At 40.2% G+C, this 24,720-nt stretch overlaps 2 protein-coding genes across 8 annotated transcripts; both read right to left on the bottom strand.

The window, feature by feature from the left end:
* Positions 1-87: 87 nt before the first annotated feature.
* On the bottom strand, positions 88-9,013 carry pcnx4 (pecanex 4). 4 transcript variants are annotated; one of them, XM_057343022.1, is made up of 12 exons: positions 8,884-8,995; positions 8,707-8,798; positions 7,415-8,213; positions 6,919-7,101; positions 5,718-6,241; positions 5,493-5,593; positions 5,285-5,404; positions 4,826-5,186; positions 4,603-4,706; positions 3,298-4,445; positions 2,988-3,174; positions 88-787 (listed from the first exon to the last, which is right to left on the bottom strand). In XM_057343022.1, exons 3-12 carry the CDS (start codon positions 8,116-8,118, stop codon positions 536-538), a joined length of 3,684 nt encoding a protein of 1,227 aa, XP_057199005.1. In that variant the 5' UTR covers positions 8,119-8,213; positions 8,707-8,798; positions 8,884-8,995; the 3' UTR covers positions 88-535. The 4 variants fall into 4 exon arrangements, with proteins under 4 accessions (XP_057199005.1, XP_057199003.1, XP_057199004.1 ...); XM_057343020.1 differs by lacking the exon at positions 8,707-8,798 and having other exon boundaries at positions 8,884-9,013; XM_057343021.1 differs by having other exon boundaries at positions 8,702-8,995.
* Positions 9,014-9,075: 62 nt separating this feature from the next.
* Positions 9,076-24,474, bottom strand: lrrc9 (leucine rich repeat containing 9). 4 transcript variants are annotated; one of them, XM_057343015.1, is made up of 33 exons: positions 24,098-24,474; positions 23,768-23,838; positions 23,399-23,617; positions 23,002-23,142; positions 22,734-22,797; positions 22,576-22,646; positions 20,841-21,023; positions 20,604-20,759; positions 20,372-20,523; positions 20,163-20,294; positions 19,906-20,079; positions 19,615-19,732; positions 19,403-19,526; positions 18,945-19,088; positions 18,756-18,850; positions 18,462-18,671; positions 18,263-18,382; positions 17,819-18,010; positions 17,526-17,651; positions 17,255-17,395; positions 16,861-17,038; positions 16,520-16,740; positions 16,218-16,340; positions 15,966-16,096; positions 15,752-15,860; positions 15,291-15,427; positions 14,837-14,973; positions 14,541-14,758; positions 13,532-13,600; positions 11,744-11,899; positions 11,520-11,667; positions 11,286-11,442; positions 9,076-11,191 (listed from the first exon to the last, which is right to left on the bottom strand). In XM_057343015.1, exons 2-33 carry the CDS (start codon positions 23,822-23,824, stop codon positions 11,149-11,151), a joined length of 4,446 nt encoding a protein of 1,481 aa, XP_057198998.1. In that variant the 5' UTR covers positions 23,825-23,838; positions 24,098-24,474; the 3' UTR covers positions 9,076-11,148. The 4 variants fall into 4 exon arrangements, with proteins under 4 accessions (XP_057198998.1, XP_057198999.1, XP_057199002.1 ...); XM_057343016.1 differs by having other exon boundaries at positions 11,774-11,899; positions 23,768-24,474; XM_057343019.1 differs by lacking the exons at positions 23,768-23,838; positions 24,098-24,474 and adding an exon at positions 23,259-23,272 and having other exon boundaries at positions 23,399-23,489.
* Between the last annotated feature and the right edge of the window lie 246 nt (positions 24,475-24,720).

The raw sequence follows: 24,720 nt of genomic DNA, 5'->3' as shown, positions 1-24,720 counted from the left end.
AACAGCGTTTATGTTATCCTTTTTTAGGCCTCTTGATAAAGCATATGCTTAATGTGAAAACGGAAAAATTAAATGACAAAATGGAAGCTCAATGCGAGGTAAGATTTATTCAAGGACACCCATAAGTTCCTACTTACGTAGGTCCATTATTCAGAAAATAGGGCACGTTTTCTGGAGAAAAGAATAAATCCAGGCTCTGTGTCTGAATGAGTCTATGGTATGAATGTGTGGAGTTCAGGAGCACAGGTTTGTTAAAATCAGTACATATTTCGGCTGCAGACCTCTATTAACCTGTGCATTCATTTCAGATCGTAATGTCACTGTTGCGATTCTGCAATTTTAAACACTTCATTAAAATAGTTCAATTCATTGTACCCTGTACAGGAAGAAATTAAATGCATTTGACTGACTTCAGCCAAAAAAAGTGGCTTGAAACCGTGAAATTGCAGTACTGGGTAGCACCTGTTTGCATGTTGATCACAAATGAGAAGATGTGCAGATAAAAAACTTCAAGGGATGTAACACAAAGTGACTATCATAAACAGCGTAGGTGGATGAGCGGGGATGAGTAGATGGGGTATCCCAGCGGTGGATCAGCTGCCTGAACGGTCAGGTTCCTCAGCATCACTGGATGGGCCTGAATACTGTAGCGCTCCTCGTCGTCATTTGTAGCGTACAGCAGCTCCCAGGACAGGTTTGCCCACTGACCCCTCACACCTTCCTCATTCAGAACTCCAACCTGCACCAGATTCTCCTGCAGGGATAACACACGGCTTGTATATGTCCCCTATGAAAAGACAGGAAGGTGATTTGAATGATTTACATTTGGAAATGTAAGGAATAAGACTTTATTATAAGACTAACATAAATAAAAAAATTGTTCAACTCCGCGAGAAGTTTTTACAGTTTAAATATATTTGCACACACTGAAATCAATTGCAGCCAATAGGAACATATTTGTTATCTTCATCTTACATACAGTACATATGTGGATTGGAATTCTAGACCAATAAATGTAGCTGTGGGTGGGGCTAGCCAATACAACATCACAAAAACTAACAAAGCATTAAAATGTTGTTGTTGAAATGGCATACAAAAACATTTAAGAATTTTTTAAAGTAAGGGATCCACTTAAAAAAAGACATAGGAAAAATGCAAAATAAAAATTTTGGACAACTAACTACAAAAATTTGAGATGATTTAAATATATGGAATTTAACCCACTTTTTTAGTTTTTGCTGAAGAATTGAAACAATCAAAATGAGCGTATTACCAAAATGCCTATACCTCTTTCAATGTTTACCTGTAGAAGTAATGGGCAAACAATTCATAGAATGGGATAAAATGCTCTCAAGCTTTATCTGGCAGGGCAAAAAGCCTAGAGTACGATTCAAAACACTACAATTATTCAAGGACACGGGGATGGGGTCTCTCTTCATTAAAGGATTATTATATTGCAGCACAAATTAAGACAGTAGTAAACTGGTGTGACCCAAAGTATCAGGCTCCATGGAAGGAAATGGAAAGGTTTATCATAAAAAATATCCCTATACAAGCAGTATTAGTTGATAATAAATTACAAACATACATAGATAAGCTAAACAACCCGTGGACAAAGCTCACTTTAAATGTATGGATAGCGTTGATAAAAGAATATAAGATATCAGAACACAGTGCAGTTTTGAAATGGCCTGCTTATGACTCAGATTTCATCCCTGATCGGTTTGATAAAAGGTTCAGATTGTGGACAGAAAAGGGAATTTCTTCATTCTGCACCATCACTAAGAAAGATGAAATATTAACTTTTCAATCATTAAAGGAAACATTCTTATTAGAAAACCAAGATTTCTACAAAGTTATTATGATAAAAAATAAAAGGAAAACAAATCCTTTTTGACCAAAACCCATTGATAAATTAGCTCAGAAGAGCTTACACATCAGGTGTTTGAAGATAGTCTCTGATATAAAAAGCTTAATGAATATGAAAACACACTCCACAAATTATATCAAAGAAAAATGGATGACAGAAAGTAAAATTACCATCACTGATGAAGAATGGCCAATTATTTGGACATTTCAGTGGAAATCGACTAGCTCACTAAATTGGAAAGAATATTGCTGGAAAAACATTATTAGATATTTTCGAACAACGATACAAACAGCCTAATATAGCAAAAGTGTTGAAGAAACTGTGGATGTGATTATGCGAACCACTATCACATCTTTTGGGAATGTCTGTATTCAAGAATACTGGAAGGAAATAGAGAAAGCCCTTGAACATATTTTTAGAAGGGACATACCCCTAGAAAGCAAAATATTCTATTTCGGCTGTCTATGTCCTGATGGTGTGGATAAATGCTTGATGGGTGCTCTCTTAGCAGCTAGTAAGAAGGCAATTACACAAATGGTTAAAACAAGAGAGACCAACAATAGATCATTGGATTGATGTGACAATGGAAATGTATATAATGGAAAAGGTCACCTTTTATGTTAATCTAAAAAAAGACTTGTTTCTGGAAAAATGGATTAAATGGGTTAAATTTGTAACTGAACAAAGACCCGACTTTGTTATTATACATGGATAGTGTGACATAAAGATGACTATATAAGCATGAAGATATGTTTATATGCATGTATATACTGTATGTTTTGTATATTTACACATGTACCCTTATCTCTTTAACCTGAACGGATTTTAATTAGGCTACACATTTTTTTCCTGGAAATTTATAGTTTACCTTGTTCATTTATTTTAATTTTTATTTATGTCTATTAATTTTTCCCTCTGGTTTAGAAAGGTTAATAATGTAATAAGTCAAGAGTATACCTTAAGTGTAAAACAGTATGCATATTACAGCATATATGCTGTAAAGACATGCAGATATGCAATACTATTTATTTGCTGTCAAAGGCCATGTAAGTGTACTCACTTGAATAACCCAAATAAACATAAAATAAAAAAAATCATTAAAAAATGTTGTTCTTACCATGGTGAGGTCATGTCCAAGAGAGAACAGGAAGGGCTTCTCCTGTACAACACTGTCTTGCCAACCACAGTCTGTTACCAGGCCGATGAACCAGTTGTCATGATAATCCTGTAAAGTTGTGTAAAGCTCCTCCAGACTCTCCACTGGACCAAGAGATGCCTGGTCTACCAAAAGTTTGACACTGTACCTACATACAGAGAATAATCCTTAAATCATCAAATTTTTATCGGTTAAAGGAGGAAATATAAATTGAGGCCTCTTTACAATGCAGTAAATGCAAAACATGTATGGAATCTTATTTGCGACTTACCTGAAAGCCCTGAGTGTAAGCTGATGCAGCTCTTTATTGGTTCGCAGCCACTCCAGTCCCTCGGTCCAGGGGCCGTCCCCACAGTACAGCCTGAACAGCAGATTGGGATTGAACACCTGAGTGTCTGCTCCCAGCGCCACACAACACGACAGAACCACCTGGGTATACAGCTCCTGCAGTGCACGGTCCTCCCGCAAACCTTGCGTCACCTGCTCAAAGTCTCCTTCCCCAAGGCTCTCCACCACTAACCGGGACAAACAGAAGAAAAACCAGGCCTCTGGGAAGCAAGGGTGCAATACCTGTATTTTAGGGAAAGGTAAGGGGGCGGTCCGCCAGTCCGTAGGCAAAGAGAAGAGTTCTGAGTGAGGGCTGGTGAAGTGGAGTGGCTGAGAGTTCCATGGGACGGTGGTTGAAGTGAGAGTGGGGATGTTATCCTTCCCTTTATCTACAATGGGCAGGCCGAGCCCCAGACCCATGCCCAGAGGTCTAAGGGTGGGAAGCGAGGACAGTGCCATGCTTTCATATAGACTGTGGATTTCTACAGATCCTGGCAAAGATACCCCCAACCCGAGCTCCTTCTGTGTTTCATCTGTCCGTACCATCATTTTTATTGGCCGCCGCACAGGCATCGGACCAAACAGATCATCATCATCTGACCAATCAGCAAAGGACGATAGGCTGGAACTGTCCTGCCCCCTCAAATGAGAGGAAGAAGAGGACTCAGGATGCACTTGAGAGTCTATTCCAACTTTAACCACAGCCGGACCAGGCTCGAGGGGCACGGTATGCTGGGAGCTCTGAGACTTGCGTCCAGAGGTCTGTACAGACTGCCCTTTCGTTCGATGAGTACCATAAGTCAAATCCTGCACACAGTAACGCAACAAAATCCAGACGAGTGTTTTAAGAAAATCAGAGTTTAGCTGACGCAGGTGGTCAGGGGAATCGACGATCCCTGTTAGAACATTTTGGGCATCAGAGTAGACCCTGACGGGCAACACGGAGCAGGGAGTTAGAGCGTTACCCCAGTGAGGGTTCAACAGACGGAAACACTGACCGGGATGCTCCACATGATCAAAAGCCCCTTCAAACACTTCATCAACACGTCGAGCCTCAACGGTGTGGCACGATGTTTCCTGTAGCTCTAAACCCTGTGATAAAAACAACACATTCAGTCAAACATCACTCAAAATATCAAACCATAGAGAGACCACAAACTGTTGTATGCAGCTAATCTACAATTTAAACAATTTATTTGCTTACAAAAGGAAAGAAAGATGGTGTACCTTAATATTGACAGTGCAGTACCTTAATATTGACAGTGCAGTACCCGTAGCCTCTTTCGAGAACTGAAATCCACAGAAGCCGACCCTGGAAGCGCCCAAGGTAGTGAGTCCCAGGAGAACAGGAACCTACAACCAGTCACCAAACAGTTAAGAGATACTTAAGCCTAGTTATTTAAGTATATAAATATCTGTCACGTAAGTAATTACAACTGTGATCAGAATTTTTTTGATTTGGTGTAACTCACCAAAAGTGCCATTAGCAAGTGCTGGTCTGATAGCTGATGCCAGTCTTTTGCAGAGCTGCTGGTAATATACAGAGTCTGGGCAAGGGCAGGCGGTGCCCGGTGTGCCCGGCCAGGAGCGCAGTGGCCTGGGGAACCCCACCAGGAAGACAGGTAGTGTGAAGAGAGGGAGGAGAGGGGCGGAGAGAAGGGCAGAGAGGACCACCACGGCCAACAGCAGTGGACACAGAGCAGCGTTGAGGGCCAGCAGAGTGCCTGCGGACTGACGCCGCTGTTTATTCTCTGTCCAAGATGTGATCAAGACAGTAAGAGCGAAATTTATCTTATACACAAACTGAGACACGCGATTGATGATCAGAGAGACCTGCCAGTGAGAAAGAGAATGAATAAAAACACAATATGGTCAACATTAGTTATCTTAAAAGCCTATGTTGGCCTCCAAGTGTTGTTTTTATGACTTACCAGAATCAGCTGTACCGTAGTGCCCAACTCATGCCAGTGCACTGGTCTGTGTCCCCCAGCAAGCCTGATGATCACCACCAACACCATCTGCAGCAGACCAGCTTCAGAGTTCTGCCACACCTGTCGTACGAAAGCCACAGGTCAAGGGGTTCATGTAAACAGGGTTCTACTTCCTCATAAACCTTTAAGTTTTGACAAAATGTCGTACCACCCTGAATGCCCGCGTGAAGCCAATAGCGAGGGAGGCCGTGTGCAGCTTCGCAAGAGACTCGTCCACAGACAAAAACGCTATCATCGCCAATGGACTAACTGCAAAGTCAGACGTGGACATTAATAACCATACACATTTGGACATTTTTTGAATCTTTAAAAATGAAAAACAAAGTCAAGATCTCAAGATTTCATGTAGGTGGACAAAATGCAAACACCTCACCCAGGTTCAACAGCATCCTCCTGATTATCCCCGCGACACGTAGCCCACGAGTCTTTCTCCTAAAAGCCTTTGCTGTCGTGACCCTTTTAGGATAGAGCGGGTTAAGCACGGCCCCTCCCAGAACACACGCCCCCTGAAGCTCTCTCAGCAGACGGGTAATGAGAAACAGGGCAATAAGGAGCAAGCCTATCACACCCTGTGGGCTTGGAGGTACCACAGAAGACCCCCAGTTCTCTATAGAGTTCACACTCAATGTTTGGTTCTCTAATGTTTGGTTGGGGTACAGCTGATGAAGGAGTCCTGCCTCAGTCAAGGCCCCTAGTAAGAGCAGCAGGGAAAGAGGAAGACCCCACCAGCCCAGACCCAAGGTCGAAGAGCCTCCCTTCACTAGCACCAGCAGCTGGCTCAGGTCCTGACTCAGGAGGTAGCCCGTGGCAACAGTGAAGAGGACAATGCCCAGGGAAGAGGGAATAAAGAATGTACAGATGGCAACACACGTAGATGACAGAAACATGACCAACAGCCTGAAAGAAGAGAGAAAAAATGAACTTTTATAAGACATTAAAGCAGATCATATAAGGTAATAACATTTACTGTTATGGGTATGTGACCAGAAGAATTCAGCGCAACTTTACTCACTCACAGGGTGCATGGAAAAAAACAACCAAAGAGAGCAAAATAAAATCCAGCAACACTTATGGTGAAGGAACGGATTTATTTTATTGACTAAAAAACAATACGTTTGGGAAATCTTGCCTTGTTATGAGTATGTAGCACAATCAAAGGGACAGTTCACACAAAAAATGATTTTGTTTTCATCATTTACATGCCCTCTCGTCATTTCAAACCTGTTTGACTTTCTTTCTTCTGCACAACACAAAATAAGATATTTTGAAGGATGTTGATTTGCCCCCATTGACTTCCATTGTATAGACATTTCTCAAAATATCTTCTTTTGTGTTCCACAGAACATAGAGTCATATGATGATTAAAAAACAATGTCTGGATTTGTATTTTTTGGGTGAACTATCCCTTTAAAAAATCGAATACATGTCTATGACAGGTCTGGAAATAATGTTAACTTTACTCGCCCCATTTTTCCATAACAAGGAAATTGTCTCAAATCAAAACAAAAAAGAAAACAAAACACATGTGAAAGCATGAGGCATCTGTTTCAGTGAACGTTGGGCACGATGTTCACCTGATGTTGGTGGACATGGCCGACCCACCCAGGCCATGCACCAAGGACTGTTCCATGGCCCACAGCAGAAGAGCGTCCAATGGCGAGAGCATTCCCAAAGCCCAAAGCACCGGCAGAACCACAAACAACACATGAAGCACCTGAGCCGCTACCTGCAATTCCACAACAGCAGAACCTGCAAATCTTGAGACAAATGAGAGAAAATTAGACCCTGAAGATGAAAAAACGACACATACTGATGGCTGATATTGCTTACAAACCAATTTGCAAGCCAATTTGAATGTAAGGCTCAGAACTGTTGGTTCACATTTCAATGCTAAATACGTTTGTGTTCCACTGAAAAAAGTAAGGCATGAGGGCGAGTTAATTATGAAAGCATTAATATTCTGGTAAATTCTTTAACAATCAATATTATTATCATATGACGTTTCTATCTACAACCTACAAAACGACTTCGCAATACTCAGTAAACGTTTTAAAAGAGAAGATATTGTACCTTAAAGCCAGGTCCACAGCAATGAAGGCGAGTATGTAGAGGGGTCTGGTGAGAGGCGTGATTTCGTATGTATCCTGTGGTTGAAACGTGGCCGTTTCTGTCGCAGTATTGACGATAAGTGAGTATTCCGCGATACACACGGTCACCCAGCTCAGGGCAAACAAAGGCACAACAGCACCCAGTCCGACTCCTGTGTGCCCATACAAGCTGCCCAGTCTATCCGGCAGCAGATACCACGTAGACAACCCGCACAGTGCTCCGGCAAGCAACGTATGCAGAACCACATTAGCCATGAACTTTTTCCCAGGCACCACAAACCGTACCGTATCAGGTGCCACGCAGTGTGTAAACTCCACCTCCTCCTCATCTGCGAGGATGTTATTAGCAGCTGGCAGTCTTTGTACCACCCCTGTCCTCCGTGCCATACACTGTGCCAGTCCCTGCACGGTGGCGCCCACACCCAGCATGAGCATACCGGAAACAACGCCCGCCCAGGTGTCGTCCAGCACCCTCAACTGGTACAGGGCCGTCCCAATGCCTCCCAACAGCCATGGGGTCAAGAATAACACCAGCTGGTGCACGTACACATACGGTGGAGCACAGTAGCCGAGTTTCAACCTCGGCCCTCCCAACACGGTCTGTGGGAAGCGCTTCCAGAAGAACTCCTGCTTGTAGTCGTTGAGCAGGGGCACATCTGGCCCCATGGTGATGAACACAGCACGGTGGGGACAGACTCAGTCATCTCCTCCCAACTGCTCCAAAACACACACACATGCCCTGTGCCGTTGACAATGAGTCACTGGAAACACACATAACCACAGACATGTAGCATAAACTGGATACACTAGAGTTGTTTACAAAAGTAAACGTCAATCAAACATACTGTATGTATAAAACGTTATTTTAAACTTGACGCATTTGTGCACGTAAACAACTGATTCCAAGTTTACCTGTCTGTTGCCATGAGCAAAATAGCATGCAGAAAGATGTGTGCATCCAAAATAAAAGCAGAACGTAAACACAGCTGGTCCAGAGGGTAATTTGGGTCAAATCAGCGTCAAAACATAACAACGACTTTACAGGTTGGTCCTATGAATACACATTTCTGATCCTCTGATTTATTTATATGTATCAGATTTTATTAATGCAGTCGTGTTGTGAGCTCCTTCTATCCTGCGATCTGTTCACATGCTTACCCCGCAGCTATGACAACCAGAGAAGCAAACATGAACCTAACAACGCGTTTGAAGAGCATAACAATAACCAAACACACAACGTTTATATCACCTTACTCGATTACGTTGGCCTGACTGGTTCCGTACAGCAGATAAAAAGCAGGGGCGCGAGGGAGCGGGTTAGTTAGCTCGGCTAGCGTTAGCAGCTCCTGTTTGTGTTTAAAAGGCGATATGTTTTGAACGGTTTAAACGTACAGTATAAAAACACAGTTTTCTGTATTTTACATAACCCACCTCTAACTGAGACATGTTGGTGGGGCGCGCACTAGGCAGATGGAGTTTTGTGGGGCTATAGCCGATCCGCTATCCATCGTCGCGTCTGCTGATGCTACAGTTGCGCAATGCGACCTGAAGGGCGGCGATAGACGACACACGGTGATGGATGGCTGTACGTATGTATCAAATCAAATTTATTGTAAAAACACCAAACCACAGAAGTGCAGTGGTGAGTGAAAGTGTACATAAAATACAATAATATACAAAATATACGCAAGACAAAGTATATGCATAACATGTAGTACAGAATATACACATGAAAAAATTTTTACAAAACAAAATTGAACATTGTAGTTTACACACTATAGACCACTTATAATATGTAAACACTGGACCAGAAACCTTCCTGTTTTAGTAGTTTTAGTTCTTTTTTTAATGTCACATAATTAAATCTTAAAGATATTAGTTTACCATTTTGATTCAGTTATAAATGTTCTGTTGTGTTTTGTTCAAACATTTGGGTAGGGAGAAAAAAATGAAACATATGGTTCTTCTGGACCATCATTGGACCACCATTGTTTATGTCTTCCGAAGTGGTATATATACACAAAACACCCACAATATACGTATACCCAATATAGTATATGTACAGTGTGAATGGGTAGATGGCCTGTATGGGTGTATGTACAGTAGGTCTATGTAGATGGATGAACTGTATGGATGGATAGATAGACTGTATGGATATGTACAGTATGTATGTACATATATATATATATTTAAAGTCTGCATGGGTGGATGGATGATATGAAGAATGAATGGATTTACTGTAGATATACTGTACATGTATGTACAGTATGTAGTGTATCTATGGATGGATAGATGGATGAAAGAAAGATAGATGATATGTGTCAGGATCCATAGATGAAAGGACAGATCTCAGAAGATGAGAAAAGATGTGAATTCCACTATCATTACTGTTAACACACACATCTCTGCATATGAAGAGACAGATCAACCAGTGAGGAGTAAACTGTCTCTGACTTCCATTAAACGGAGCTTGGACAACACACTGAGCTCTGTGTTATTTACACAGCAGGAATTCAAAAGAATTTACTCCGCCTTTCCTTTCTCATTTTCTTCACATTTTAATGTATCTTTTCATTCTGGCAGTTTAAGTTCTCTCCGTTTCACCCCCTTGCCAACCCTTCACCGTTATGTTCCAGAGGAAAACATTAAGAGAATTACCCTGTGCTTTGATGACAGGTTTTTACTGAACACATTATGTGTGTGATTGCCTTTGAATTTCGCCAAACAGTGGAGATTCAGTTGTGCTGTTAAACTGCCCTCATAATACAGGCCACTAAAAAAAACAGGCAAAAACCTCTGCTCTCTTTTCAGTGTCACAGTCTGACACAAATCACTGTTTGCTAGAGCTGTAACAAGAACTCTTCCACCTCAGAGAGCTCGAAATGGGCTTATACTCGCTGAAGAAAAGCTGATAGCAAAACTTAGAAATGTGTGATTGATGTGCTTGTCCTAAAAAAATAATACACATAAATGTTTAGTGGCTGTGTAAGGCCCCGTGCTCTTCTTCAGTCATTACTACAATCATGCACATTCATGTTTTTTCCCCCAAACCAACAGTAATATCATTTTTGTATTTATAAAAAATATATATTTCAAAACATCATTATTAATAAAGTCTCAGTATTTATGTAGTGAGTGAGATGCGTGAAAAAATGTGAAACTATTATTATTGAGACCATTAAAGGGTTGTAGTTCACCAAATAAATATTTTGTCATAATTTCATCACTCTTATGTCATTCAAAACCTGTGTGATTATCTTTTGTGGAACAAAAAAGATGTTTTTTAATGTGAAATGTCTCAATGTGGTTTTGTGTCCATACAATGGAAGTCAATGGGGACTGTGTTGTTTGGTTTCCAATGTTTTTCAAAATATCTTCTTTTGTCCTTTGCAGAAAAAAGTCAATCAGACCGAATGGAAATACATTAGGGAAATGATGAAAGAATTTTGATTTTTGTGTGAACTATCCCTTTAATAGTCGAGTTTAGAAACTTTGACTAAATCTTCTCTAACCTTAAGATAAAAGACACCATTCAGAGAAATAAACATTGAATATCTTTATGATATTCACATTTAATAAACATATTTTAAATATGAATAAACATAACTTCAACATAAGATCCATAGATCTAAGAAATTTTGTGTGAAGAACACACGACCAAACATGCACACACAGTGTGTCACTATGGTCCTGCAGTTACAGAGGAGGTTTAGGTCTGGGACCGCCATAAAACTGGTACCTGTGAAGAACGCAAAATAAACACAACACTCATAAATACCTTTATTGCCTTTCACAGCACTTAAGCAAACCAGTGTATTAGTGTGTATACACACCTGCTGTCAAGATCACTGTTAGGAGAAATAGAGAAAACTCTGTGTCCGGCCGGCTGCAGTACTGTTGGGTAATGGCTAGAAGCTCCTCTGATCTGCCTGATGCTCACATCATTCTGAAGGCCACGCAGGAGAGAGACACCTCCTCTCTGCTTCTTATCTAAAAACACGCATAACAAAAATGTTTGTACATCACAAAAACATGTGCATCTATTGGTGTGATGTATGAATACGTACATCTGCCTACATCATGTGTGTCTTGTTGCTGATCAGTTATAAGTGTGTGTATTCCTGGATTCAGGCTGGTACGTCTTAAAGGAACTGGTCGGGTCATCAATGGTACCAGACCTGGTAAAGTCATATCAGCAGCACCTGAGCTAGAACCCTACACACATACACAACCATAAATACATGTGATTTGTGTCTTGTTCCAAATTTAGGACTCAGACTTAAAGCTTCACCTGGATAGAAAAGGCCTGTGTGTGAGCTACCTGTGCTTCATTGGATAAAAGCTCTGCTCTGGTTCTTTCCTCCAGGGTGATGGTGATATCATCCAGAACCTGCAGTCTAGACAGATGCAATACCACTGCTTGCCTGTGGAGGGACCTCCGTGACACCTGCAACAAAACCACATGATGAATTAACCCACTTGAATACATGAACAGTAACTAAAGACATGGGCATTGCACAATGCGATCTACAGCATAGTTTATAGTAAAGGAATTGTTACTCCAAAATCATAAGTTTGTCATTACTTACACACCGTGTGTCATTCAAACCTTCAAAGGCTTTTTTTGATCTTCTAAACCGAATAAAAAAAAGGGGGTGTTTTGGTTTTCTGTTTACAATAAGAGTAAATTGTGACTCCCTTTTCAGACTTCAAACAGACGCAAAAGCATTATAAAATAACTAAACATGACTTGTGATGTATGCTTCAAGTGTCCTGATAGCATACAAATGGGTTTGGTGAAGGAAAATAAAATGCAACTCATTATTAGATAAAGTTTTTGACCTGTGCCATTTCTCTGAGGGCTTTGTCATGAGAGTGCAAGAAAACCGTACCTGATGCACCTCAGGGTGCCCACAGTCAAGCCCATTGCCATCGCAGTTTGAACAACACAAAAGTGAGCAATAATAAAAGTATCATTTTTGGATGTACTGAGTAGTTCACCTTCAAAATGAAAATTCATTTACTCACCCTCTTGTCATTTCAAACCTGTATAACTTTCTTTCTTCCACAGACCACAAAAAATATATATTTTCAAGAATGTTGTTAACAGCCCCCCATTCACTTGCATTGGTTACAATAGTTTCAAAATATCTTCTTTTGTGTTCTGCAGAAGAAAGAAAGTAACGGGTTTGAAATGACAAGAATTGATGACAGAATTTTAATTTTGAAGGTGAACTTCAATTCAATTCAATTCAATTTTATTTATATAGCGCTTTTCACAATTAGCATTGTTCCAAAGACGCTTTACAGGAGAAAATAAGAAAAACACAAAAAAGGTCAAACACAGCACAGTGCATGGTGTTTATAGAACAATCAAGATTATTCTAGTAAATAATATCTGATAAATGCAGTCTCCCGGTGGTTTATTTAGCATATTATGCATTAAGTGAAAGCTTGACTGAAAAGATGTGTCTTTAATCTAGATTTAAATTTGGAGAGTGTGTCTGACCCTCGAATAGTATCGGGAAGGCTATTCCAGAGTTTAGGTGCTACGTATGAGAAAGCTCCACCCCCTTTGGTGGATTTAGTTATTCTAGGTGTTATCAAAAGTCCGGAGTTTTGAGATCTTAGAGAGCGTGATGGGTTGTAGTGTGGTAGAAGCTCTGTTAGGTAGGGACTAAACCGTTTATGGCATAATTAAAAGAACTTTAAAGTCAATACGATGCTTAATGGGTAACCAGTGAAGGGATGATAACATTGGGGTTATGTGATCGTATTTTCTGGACCTGGTTAGAACTCTGGCAGCTGCATTCTGAAATCACTGTAGTTTGTTTATTGATGATGCAGGACAACCACTAAGTAGTGCATTACAGTAGTCAAGCCTTGAGGTCACAAATGCATGAATAAGCTTCTCTGCGTCAGCAACACATAGAATATTTCGTAATTTAGCAACATTTCTAAGGTGGAAGAAGGCTGTTTTTGTGACATTTGAGATGTGATTTCCAAATGACAGGTTGCTGTCTAATATAACGCCTAGGTCTACTCCTTTAAGTGTACACACAGTGAGAAAAAGACTTACTGGGTTGCCAACTACAGACAGTTCTATGAGGGAAGGGAGAACCTCCAGTTTCTCCAGTTCTGAAACATCCTGCAACACAAACAAGTCACATTAGGTGTAAGAAATGTTTGTGACATACATAATGTTACAATAATAAACCGTTTCAAAAGCTCAATGCACAACATTTTATATATCAATGATTTTTGTATAATCAGAGTAAAAATGTTTTGTTAACATGTCATGATTGCGTCTTCTACAAAACAGCCAATACAGCAAGAGACAGGAAGAAAAGAATGGAGAGGTGAATGAGTGAAAAACAGATGAGTGAGTCTCAAGAACACACACACACAAACATTCACGCATCGCTGACCTTCAATCAATGTAAATACTGGTTAATTGTCCCCTTGGGCTGCTTTGCTGGGACGGTAATGGGTGTCTGTAATTACACTATATTCAGGGGCAGGGAAATGGCAGAGCTCTCAAAGGGCCTAACAGCACTAATACAAACACGCTAAATGACTGAATTACTGTAATTTAGTCATTACAGTAAAACTGCAGGCACACGCATATAGAGAGATGCAAATGAAGAGGTGAGTAACGAAAGCAAGCTTCAAATACCAAAACGTACACGCATTGAAAATTTAGTTTTTTGAGTTTCCACTGCTAATGAAATCATATGTAACCCTGACCTTTAACACTTAAACACGTTCCCATTATACAATACGATACACCTACTGTACGATAACATAAGCAGTATATTCAACAGATTCCTGTTTGACAAATGGACGTCTAAGCAAACTGCGAGCATGATGAACTTTTTGAACGTTTTATTAATTGAAATCTGGTCCTCACACAAAAGCTTTTTATGAATTCACAAGACTTGTAATAATTTCTTTTAATGGTTCTTTTTTTGGATATTTTGGAACAGTAAGAGTCACAGTCTTATTTCGTTAAATATAGGTTAGACCAAAAGAAGCTACCAAGCTTTTGATTGAACACAGTGTATGCACATTTAGATGTTTCTGTGTACCTGTATTTTGTTCATGTCTAAAAACAGTCTTCTGAGCCCTGTGAGCGGCTGCAGGTGATTCAGTTCGCGTATGCGATTCTCTGCCAGACGCAGGTCCACCAGAACCTCCTGTCCGCGGAACGAGTTCTCATTCAAAGACTTGATTCGATTTCGATCCAGAACCAACTCACGTAGCCTCAGGAGACCCTCCAGTCTGTCCACGTGACTAATATCATTTCCTTAAAGAAGGAGAGTGAAGAGAATTCACGCTATGAGTAAAGTGAAAGATTGTGTGTGCACAGGTGAGAGTGTTTTACCTTGTAGGAACAGTGCTCTTAGGTTAGTCAGTCGGCTCAGCTGTAAAGTCAACAGGCTGGAAATACCGTTATGACCTAGATGCAGAACTTCTAAACTAGGCATCAGAGGCTCCTGATTATCATGGGATTCTCCTTCTCTACAAACCAAAAAGCAGGGTGAGAGAGTGAGAAAGAGAGAGAAAGCAAACAAAACGTACATGTATAGATACAGTGTCATCCAAAAAGGTATGGCAGCTAAACAGTTTAGACAGTTGCTGAACAGTTGTTTAGTTTGTCAAGTTTGTTATTTAAGAAAATGTGCATTTTACAAGAAATTTGCTTCTGTAAAATTGACATACAGTGACCCACTACTGTCTGAGAATGTTTTATAACGTGTGATCATGTTGCCCCCTAGTGGTAACACAGGCAACTACATCAGTCCAATGGATGATTTCAAGATGGATGTGTGTGGTACCTGCTGAGCCTGCTGTTCTGCTGCCCATAGCCACTGGAAGTGACTTTATGATGAAGAATCTGCTTGTTGCTCATGTGACTCTGTACTTTTTGACGTGGCAGAATGGACTCAATGTGGTTGTAGTTCAGAAACAACACCTGCGTGGACACAAAACATTCAAAACTGTATAAAGGTCTTACACCCAAAAGGTTTTAAGAACAATTTATGTATTTTTTTGGTATATAATTGTTTAACGTGTGTACTTGAAAATCATTAAAAAATATAATAGTAAAATAAATGTGACAATTTAAAACAAAAACCTGCATAAATATGCGAGTCACCTCTTGAACGATAACATAAACAATGAGTAAACACAATCGCACAGACAGACTTTAACCTCTGTACACACATTTGTTTTGAGAGAATATCTTTATTTTACTTTATTTAATGTATAACTAATCCCTCTCCTAACACATACATACCTTGATATTGGGCAGGAAGATGAGACCACCGAATGAAGTGAGGTTATTGTGTTCTAGATTAATACTGCGCAAATTACCAAACAAATCAGCAGGAGCCAGATCCACCGTCCTGAAACATTCACATAACAAAGAAAGATGGGGAGAAAAAAACAATAACTTGAGCTTTGTTAATGTAATGTTGACTGCAGTATCACAGTGAACGTATGAAATGTACCTGATTGAGCTGGACTGCAGATTGAGCTCTGATAGCTCTCTGTAGTTAGTGTGTCCCAGTTTCTCAGCCACCATATCTGCAGTAAGTCGCCCTTCAAACACATCTTTGGCAGCTTCTGACTCGCACACCTCCTGCACACACACAAAAAGGTTAAAATAGTGTCAGGTGTAAGATCATTTTGGGAGCTCCACATTCAGTTTTACTGTGTAGCAACATAAATTTGTATGGCTTTTAAGTGATAATTGTATGTACCACAGCCACTCCATCCAGTGCTCTGAGAGAAGGCAGGTGGAACACCATGTAGATCCTGTAGTTCTCCAGTTTGTTCACCAGGAGGTTTCCATACAGATCCAGAATGATTAAACTGGAAAGTGTCTGAAAGAAACAGATGCTACATCAGCACCATCCTGGTTTACTATATTCAATGCTACATTCCTCCACCAGCAGCCCATAACACTGCTGATGGATCGTCATCACCTGTCAGGTGCTGTCTTGAGAAGCATTGGGATAAATATTGTTTCACATAAAATACTCTCAGATAATAATCAAATTACCTTTAAATGGTAGATTTCACGGATGGTGCTTATGTCATTGTTGCCGATGTATAGCTCGAATAATAAGCGTGACCTTTGAAGTCCATGAAGAGAGGAGATGATGTTGTCCTCAACAGACAGGAAGTGAAGGTTGGGCAGCCGGTCTAACACATCCCCGTCTAAACACTGTAGGTGGTTGCTGTTAATGCTGAGACGCGTCAGTCTTTGCAGCGTACACGAAACTACCACAAACACAACAAAGAAAAGCAGCTTAGAAGTGTATATAAAATGACATTGTATAACTTTCTATACAGAGAGAGCCAAAAAGTAAGTGATGGACTGCGAAAGGTAAGATGCAGCACCTTCCAATCTGCTTATATTGTTGCAGTTAAGTGAAAGTTCCTCCAGTAGAGGCCAGTGCTCCAGACCCTCAATATGTGATAACTCATTATTGTCAAATGAAGCCCAGCGTAGATTTACCAGCTGGTCTAGATTACTGAGTCGTGTCAACTGCTGACCATCCAGATTCAGTGCTGTGATCTGAAACCACAGGGCAAAAACATAATAGCACAATTAGTTTGATTTGTTCACCCAAAAATGTTAATTCTGTCATTTATTTACCCTTACGTGTGTTCAAACCTGCATGAAAAAGCAATGTAAGGTGTTATTTACTGAAAACTGAGTTCCTAATTATTAAAATACCATCATGAAATCTGGACATTTTGCAATATATCAACTTTTGTGCTTTTTGCATACTTTGGCAGTCCAGCCTGGCTCAAGCTCATGGGGGTGTTTCCATGGAGACGGGCTCATCTGTGTGAGTAGGTGAACAGAAGACAGCAAACTCAGACTGCGCGGTCGTTCATTATCAGTCCAAGAGTGGGCGACCAGAGATGCCTGCACACACACACACACACACACACACACACACACACACACACACGCACAATATTAAATTATTAAAATAAAGTAAAATATCAAATGACTAACTTTATTAACATTGTGTAAACCCAGAACAGACACACACCTGGTTTATTCTGGATCGGGCAGCCATTTGAGCCGCGGCAGCCGCCTCCTCCTCCATCACTAAAATGTCATCCAGATGAGTGAGGGTCTTCAGCCGACCGAGAATCACCATACGCACACACTCATGCTGAAACACACAGACAAGTGCATTTCACATTTAAATGTAAACACGTGTGATTTAATGCTCACAATGATGTGCAACCCCCAGTATGCAACAGGGCCACAGCAGCGACAACTGTGAGTATTTTTCAGATTGTTACGTAAGTAATGTAATGTAAGGAAGGTGACTCATACCCTGTGCCATGGATTATGTCGTGTGTCCAGGCGGAGGAGAGCTGGGGTGTGTTTTCGCAACACATTCATGTCATCCCTGACGTGTGTCAACTGATTCCAGCGAAGATCCAGTTCTTTCAGTCGGCTAAATCCACGCAGACCCTCCAGAGTTGAAATACGATTAAAACTAACGTCGAGATATTCCAGATTTGGCTAAAGATTGTGAGAGAGACAGAGGGAGAAAAAATTGACACACAATCTTGACACACAGTCTTTTTATAATTGCTGTTTTATGGAAAAAGCTTGTCATTTGTTTTGGTAGAAATTCATGATAAACAACTGACTAACCCAATGATAGTGAAAGTTTGGGTAACTGTAAACAGGTCAACATGAAAAGAGCATTAATGATGCGTTTTATAAAAAAAGACATTCGATGTGGAACAAAGTGGGAGAACTGATTATTACCATGTGTGAAATATCTCCCAGACGAGTTAAGTCATTAAAGCTGAGGGTGAGACGCTGCAGAGCCGTGAGTCGAGAAATCTCTGACAGTTTATTCAGACTGTTGCCATGTAGATTCAGCACCTGTGGGACAAACAATTGTTGTGTCTTTAAACACTTTTTGGGGTCGTTATACATTGGTTTTGTCAGTCTATATACTCACTGTGATCTGACTGAGCACATTTGCTCTGGCCACAGTCAGTATAGATTGCTCTTCTAGATTGAGCATCTTAGGGTGGGGTTTCAGGATGGGTTCCATGTTGAATGCCTCCTCATCCAGGTCCAGCTCAGCACGGGACTCAGATGAGGCAACAGCAGTGGAAAAATGTGTAACAGAGGAGGAGTCTGAAGAAGAGGAGAGCTCAGGTGTGTCCTGAAAAGACGTTCCAGAGATGGAAAATGTACTTTCTGTAGAACAGCAAACTCTAATAACCCCACTTTTTGTTGCATACATTACCTGTGTGATATATTCAAAGTCCACAAGGTATTCTGGAAGCACCAGTTCATGATCAAAGACGTACCACAGTTTCTGCCTCTGTCTACAGTCACAGTCTGAGGCACACACACAGATACACAAACTCATTATTGCTCTGTTCACCTCTGCTCTGAATGATTTCCGGGAATGTGTACATACACTCCAACTCACCAGGGGCTGTTAGTGCTGTGTGTTGTTTTGAGTTGGTACTCAGGTAAACAGAGTTTGCTCTTGGGTAATATTTACAATCTATTGGGACTTCCTCCTTTACTGCAGCATTGCGGCCCAGGAACACTTTAGAAATGATCAACTGACCTATACACACAAATATAAACACTTGTATAAACACTTGGCCTGTCAAAGAATTCATCAAAATAAAAGTTTGTGTTTACATATTATACAGTATGTACGTGCAACTGTGCATATTTATTTTGTATTTATAAAACATACCTTATGAAAACACTTTTTGAGAGGAAACAGTTAGAGAAGTTTTCTAGCATTGTGAAACCTGGTAACTTGTTGTAGCACTTTTTGTATGTTTTTATTGTTTTCTCACTCTTCTATATCACTTTGGATAAAAGCATCTGCTAAATGCCAAAATGTAAATATAAATGTTAGAGGATCCAGACCATGTCTGAAGGGAAGCAGGTCGGCAGGGTTACAATCTGATGTTTTCTGGAGGAATGTCATCCGCAGTCTGTCACACACGCTCACACTGTTAGAGAGAGGAACAGCTCTCTCTCTGCCAAACCCCTGAAGGCAAGACACATGCATCCATGTTAAAGGTTATAGGATTAAAGGAAAAAATATCATATTTGTTTGCCTGTGAAGAGTTTGGTACCTTATATTCATCAGCGGTTTTAAAACCAGTTTCTGCGATGTGGAGTATCTCATCGCTCTCGCAGGAATGCTCTGGATCAGGCACGTAGAACAGATACTCTGTATGGCGCTTGTAGTTCCTGTCACACACATACAAACTCTACCAGTTTGATTTGATCAACTTTGTTTACAGTTCAAAAAATCCATTTTGTGGGGGAGAGAGATACCCTTTTCTGTCTAGTCTGAGCCTCAGATGGAACAGCTACATTTCATACATCCTGATTTTATGATGCTACCACTCTGCTTGACTTACTGTGAGGTGGCTGAAGACTCCATATTGAGAGAATGCAATTTGTCCTGGAAGCGCAGCCGCAGGGCTTGGTTATGGATCCGGATGATACGATTGATCTTAATGCCATTGATGTGGTGAGTTTTGTAATCCCACGCGCAGAAACGAGACAGCAGGAGATCATAACAGGAGGTGAACCTGAGGGAACAGACACAGTCAGTAACTTGTGTTTTAATGAAACAGATCTTGTTTGTTCAACACATTTTGTGAATGTGTAGTACCAAGGATCATTTGTGTTTCCCTCCTCAAACCGAATATTTCCCACGGTTTCCAGCTCCAACAATAGGAGATGCGCCATCATCTCCTTCCTGTCCGAAGCCAAAGCCAGATCACACTGGTAACACGCCTCTACCCTAAAACACAAACACACACCAAAACCTTAGTACAGTTTTCACAGATAATACACACAGACACACATTCACCTACTCACTTCTTCAAACGCTGTTCCCAGATCTGCAGTCGGTCTCTGACAGCATCCAGTTTGCACTGGAGTTTCTGCTCACGGTCAGAGCAAACATCAGAGTCCTCAGGTTCACCTGACTTCTTGCCATCTCCCTGTATATTTGACAGCTCACACTTCAACTGCGCACAAATAGCAAAAACATTTAACGCACACATTCTTTACTGGCAAGTTTAGCAAGTTCATTTGCGTATTTACCCACATTTCTGAGCATGTGTGTTAGCACCCATATTCTCTCCTCTGGTAGTTGTATTTGATCTTTTTTGTGCTGTCTGAGCTTGGCTTTGAGTTCATCAAACTGTCGTTGAGCACATCGTCCCCGCATGGTGTAATACATCATCTTCTTTAGCACTGTAGACTGACACCGAAGCATGTTTTGCCATAATTCTCATTAACCGAACACTCAGATAAACGCAAACTATCACACTTCTGTTCTTACCTCCGCTGCATCTTTGAGATGTTTCATTGAAACATCATACGTGTCCAGACGTTGCAGGTGCGGCATGTGATACAGGACGTGTGTGTAGTAATTATAGAGAAGACACACTGGGTTTGGACTGGACTGAGGGTCTGTCAGACTCAGTTCTCTCAGTTGGGACAGCCGAGTGAGATGGGTCAGCTCCTACAAAGAACACAAGAGTTCAAGAAAAGCATCATTGTTACTTTTGATTATAGGATTATGATGCAGTACCGATCTCAAACTGTTTGTGCCATGGACATGAATGACACCTCAAATTGTGTGGCGTGTTAAGAGGTGTGATATTACTTTTTAAGCGATGAGGTGTATGATTTTCAGATGGAAGATGATCAACAGGCCAAAAAACACTATAGGTTTAGACTAAATAGGCATATTTAAGGACCAGAATATCATCAGTTTTATTGGCCTGTAACTTTTTGTTGAAATGTATGCCTTGAAAAAGCAAAAAAACGTCAGTTAGCCATTACCTAGCAACCATACATAACACCCTAGCAACCGCAGAGCATCAACACCAACAACACTATAGCATCAAATGTCCATTTTTTACATAGATACGTGCTCAAATTTTCATTAAAAAAGCAAAAAAATACAGGCTGGTGTTATTTTTATATTAATATTGTCATGCAATATCAGGATAAAACCTCCGTCCACACAAGTGAAACATTTTGCTTGTACCCCGTTATGTTCATCATTAAATGGAAGTGCCTTTAGCTTCCCATTATGGAAAAGAACCTTCACCACATGAGCAAGACTACAGTTCATTTGAACAATGAGCCCACAGATTAACAGTACAAAAAGCATCACATCAACACCTGTCTGCTTGTGTCACGAGCCTGTGTTTGTAACACAGAAAGAGCTCCGAAAAGCCGAAACACACAAAGAGTGCCGATCCAAGACCTTTCAATCTCTCGTCTCGCACAAAATAACAAAGACTCCCATTCAGAGACGCACACCTCATTCAGAACCCACACCACTTGAAAATGAAAATATTTATCTGGCTTATTTATAAAGTGCCTCTGTGTATCTTCTGGTAAATAGAGATGGGAAAGAAAATTGCCTGGGCAGAGATGCCACATCATGGTAATGGGGAATTAAAAAGCAAAAACTTCAATTGAGCCGTTCCTGAAATTATCAAGTTTCTCCAGGGTAGTTGAGAAAATATAAAGTCCGCACAAAACAAACAGAAATAATAGTAATCAGATCTGTAGTGAGTAGGTGAGAGAGAGCTCAGTAAAAGCTTGTAGATACAGCCTGCAGTAATAGCAGTGTGACGGCTGGAGAAAAACTATTATCCAGTAATCTTAGACACCATCAAAATGGGCTCTACACGAAGGGCAATCAACAATCTGATGGCTAAAATGCATAGAGAAGTAGATTTTTACATTTTCGGAAGAAATTGTGAGCGATGCCTGCCTGTGAAATAGTCTCTGACAAAATGCACAGTGTTGTGGGTAGATGCTTACTAAACCAAGTCAATACAGCCAACCCAAAGCATCTATGATATTCTGGTCACATATTCTGGCCTGGGTTGTTCCTTTAATGTTGATGGAATCTTTGTTTCCGTTTTATTGTCCAACGGGAAATTTATTCAACACACCTCACCTCGATAAGCTGCATCATTCAAGCGCTTGAAGCTACATTGCTTCGTTATGAACCGTAAATAAAAATGGCGGGTGAAATAATAATATTCTCATACCTTAAAAGAACTGATTTTATTTCCTGAGAGGTTTAGGTTTTGGAGACTGGTGTTTGGATCCAGGCTATGACCTCAAAGATGAAGAAATAAAAGATTAGAGTGTACAGTTAAAATAATGTGCCGTATTAAAAAAAACAATATTTTTACAGTAAACTTACCAAGTGTCTCGATAGCATTATCAGCAAGATGCAGCTCCTCAAGATTTACAAGTGAACTCAATCCCTGCCAAAGACAATAAAACACAAAGTGGACACTCAAATAAGCTTTCTTAACAAATTTCTAGTAGAAAAAGCTAGACTTGCTTTATAGTAATTTTCATTAAGAACAATAACTAACATTACAACACTGCTAAAAACTCATTAAGTTAAACATAAAACTTTTACTTCTATAAGTTTTCACCACACCACTTGTTGACAGTCGGTTTACCTGTATTTCAGAGATCTGGTTCTTATTGAGCCACAGAACATGAAGGTTGACCAGCATCTCTAGATTTGTGATATGCTGGATGTTGTTGTCATACAGATATAACTTTTGTAGTTGCAGACAGTTCTGTAAGCCCGAAATCTCCTACAACAGACAAACAATAACAGACAAACCAAATACCCTTTTTACTTATGATCCAGCTGCTTTTAGATCGTAACATTTTAATCATGATGAATTAAACAAGCAATTTTGCATCTTACCTCCTGTTAGTTTTCTTTTAAAGAAAGTTCAAATATATCTTATAACTGATCTCTCCATTTTTGAAGAAAGACACAATACAAAAACTTTATTTTATCATGTGGCTGTTTTGAATATTTATTTTGTCTGCGGTGTGACTTACATTTAACCTGCACTCCACCACCCATAATGCCTTGAGAAGTGGGCAGTACTCCAGGCCCTGGATTACGCTGATGGTCTGGCCTACGATGGTGAGCCTGGATAGTCTAGGAAAGAGAGAGAGACCCACCATACGTGGAAACCCAGAGAAAAACATCTCTAGGTCCACGATCTTACTCCCTTCTTGAGACACCTCCTCATAGGATACTCCATTGGACACACACTGAGGAAATAAACAGAGCACAAACCTGAGACACAACAATGCCGCGAGCCAGAATCCCAACACACATTGCAAATTTTAAGACTGTTTCAAATAATAACACTTTACGCAAGTAAAACAGTGGTAAGTAAAGGATCAAAGTAGAAATCTCACCAGCTCTTTTATAATTTCTTCATCTGGATTTAGTCTCCGCTGCTCTCTTTGTGTCATGATGGCTTTAAAAACTATTATTTAAATAAGTATTATTGTAAGACATGCAACCAATTAGACATTCCCTAATAAAATTTATACAAACGTATATATCTATCTATCAATCACAGACTACTATACTTAAAACTATATGAAACTTTCAGACTAAGCTTTTTCAAGCCAACATAACTTGTTTGTTCACAAACGTTTACCGTATCCAGTTGACTTTAAAATTGCACAGCAACAATGTTAGATTCTGTTATAGTAACATGCAAATTTACATTAAAAATGTACCTGTATAACCATATATAAATATTGTTGTTTTCAGTCCAGAGCCCACCGGATGAACTGGCCGGGTCAAATTCCTTTACCCTCCATAACTTAACGAAATAAACCTATCAGTTAACACGCTTTGCACCATAAAGTTTAGCGGAAGCATTACGTTTTTAACATGCGTCACCACATATTTAAAGATACAAATATAAACTCTCCTGCTACACTTGTTGTGATTTTCCTCTTTATTAAGCGCATTCTATTGTTTACGTTAGGCCGTAGCTAAGGAAGCGTGGATCGCCGTTGCCAAGGAAGCCCTGTCAGAATGTAACGTTTCCTGCCGGCAGATGGCGCTAGCTTATCAGAGAAGCGCGCTCGAGCAGTTCAACCTGCCCTTTGTACAGTGTTTATTTTTTAACGTTGATAGTAAATCTACATATAATATTTAAGTCACATCATGTGTGGTTTAGATCATTTATGTTTTTTTCTAAACAAGGTCTAAAATACATATTTATTGTGGGATGGCATCTCCCTCTTATGGTTATAACGTATGTCGGTCTTTTGCGCTTACACCAAACAGAAAATATTTAGGTGTATATTATAGGCTATACACTTTGTTGTGGTGTGAACCACGCCCGTGGTGT

The sequence above is a fragment of the Triplophysa rosa genome, linkage group LG9, assembly GCF_024868665.1.
Source record: "Triplophysa rosa linkage group LG9, Trosa_1v2, whole genome shotgun sequence".
Lineage (NCBI taxonomy): Eukaryota > Metazoa > Chordata > Actinopteri > Cypriniformes > Nemacheilidae > Triplophysa > Triplophysa rosa.
The sequence above is the reverse complement of the archived record's forward strand: the minus strand, read 5'-3'. Positions and strand labels throughout refer to the sequence as shown.

Excerpts from the sequence above, each read along its gene's own strand:
- pcnx4 (XM_057343020.1), bottom strand. The coding sequence starts at position 8,118 with ATGGGGCCAGATGTGCCCCTGCTCAACGACTACAAGCAGGAGTTCTTC. Across the intron at positions 5,594-5,717 it reads GAGGATGCTGTTGAACCTGG|TTAGTCCATTGGCGATGATA; the intron begins GTGAGGTGTTTG and ends CTGACTTTGCAG. Across the intron at positions 4,707-4,825 it reads ACTTGCTAATGGCACTTTTG|GTTCCTGTTCTCCTGGGACT; the intron begins GTGAGTTACACC and ends GACTGGTTGTAG.
- lrrc9 (XM_057343015.1), bottom strand. The coding sequence starts at position 23,824 with ATGACACAAAGAGAGCAGCGGAGACTAAATCCAGATGAAGAAATTATA. Across the intron at positions 22,647-22,733 it reads TAATGCTATCGAGACACTTG|GTCATAGCCTGGATCCAAAC; the intron begins GTAAGTTTACTG and ends TTCATCTTTGAG. Across the intron at positions 15,428-15,751 it reads TCTTCCTGCCCAATATCAAG|GTGTTGTTTCTGAACTACAA; the intron begins GTATGTATGTGT and ends GTGTCCACGCAG.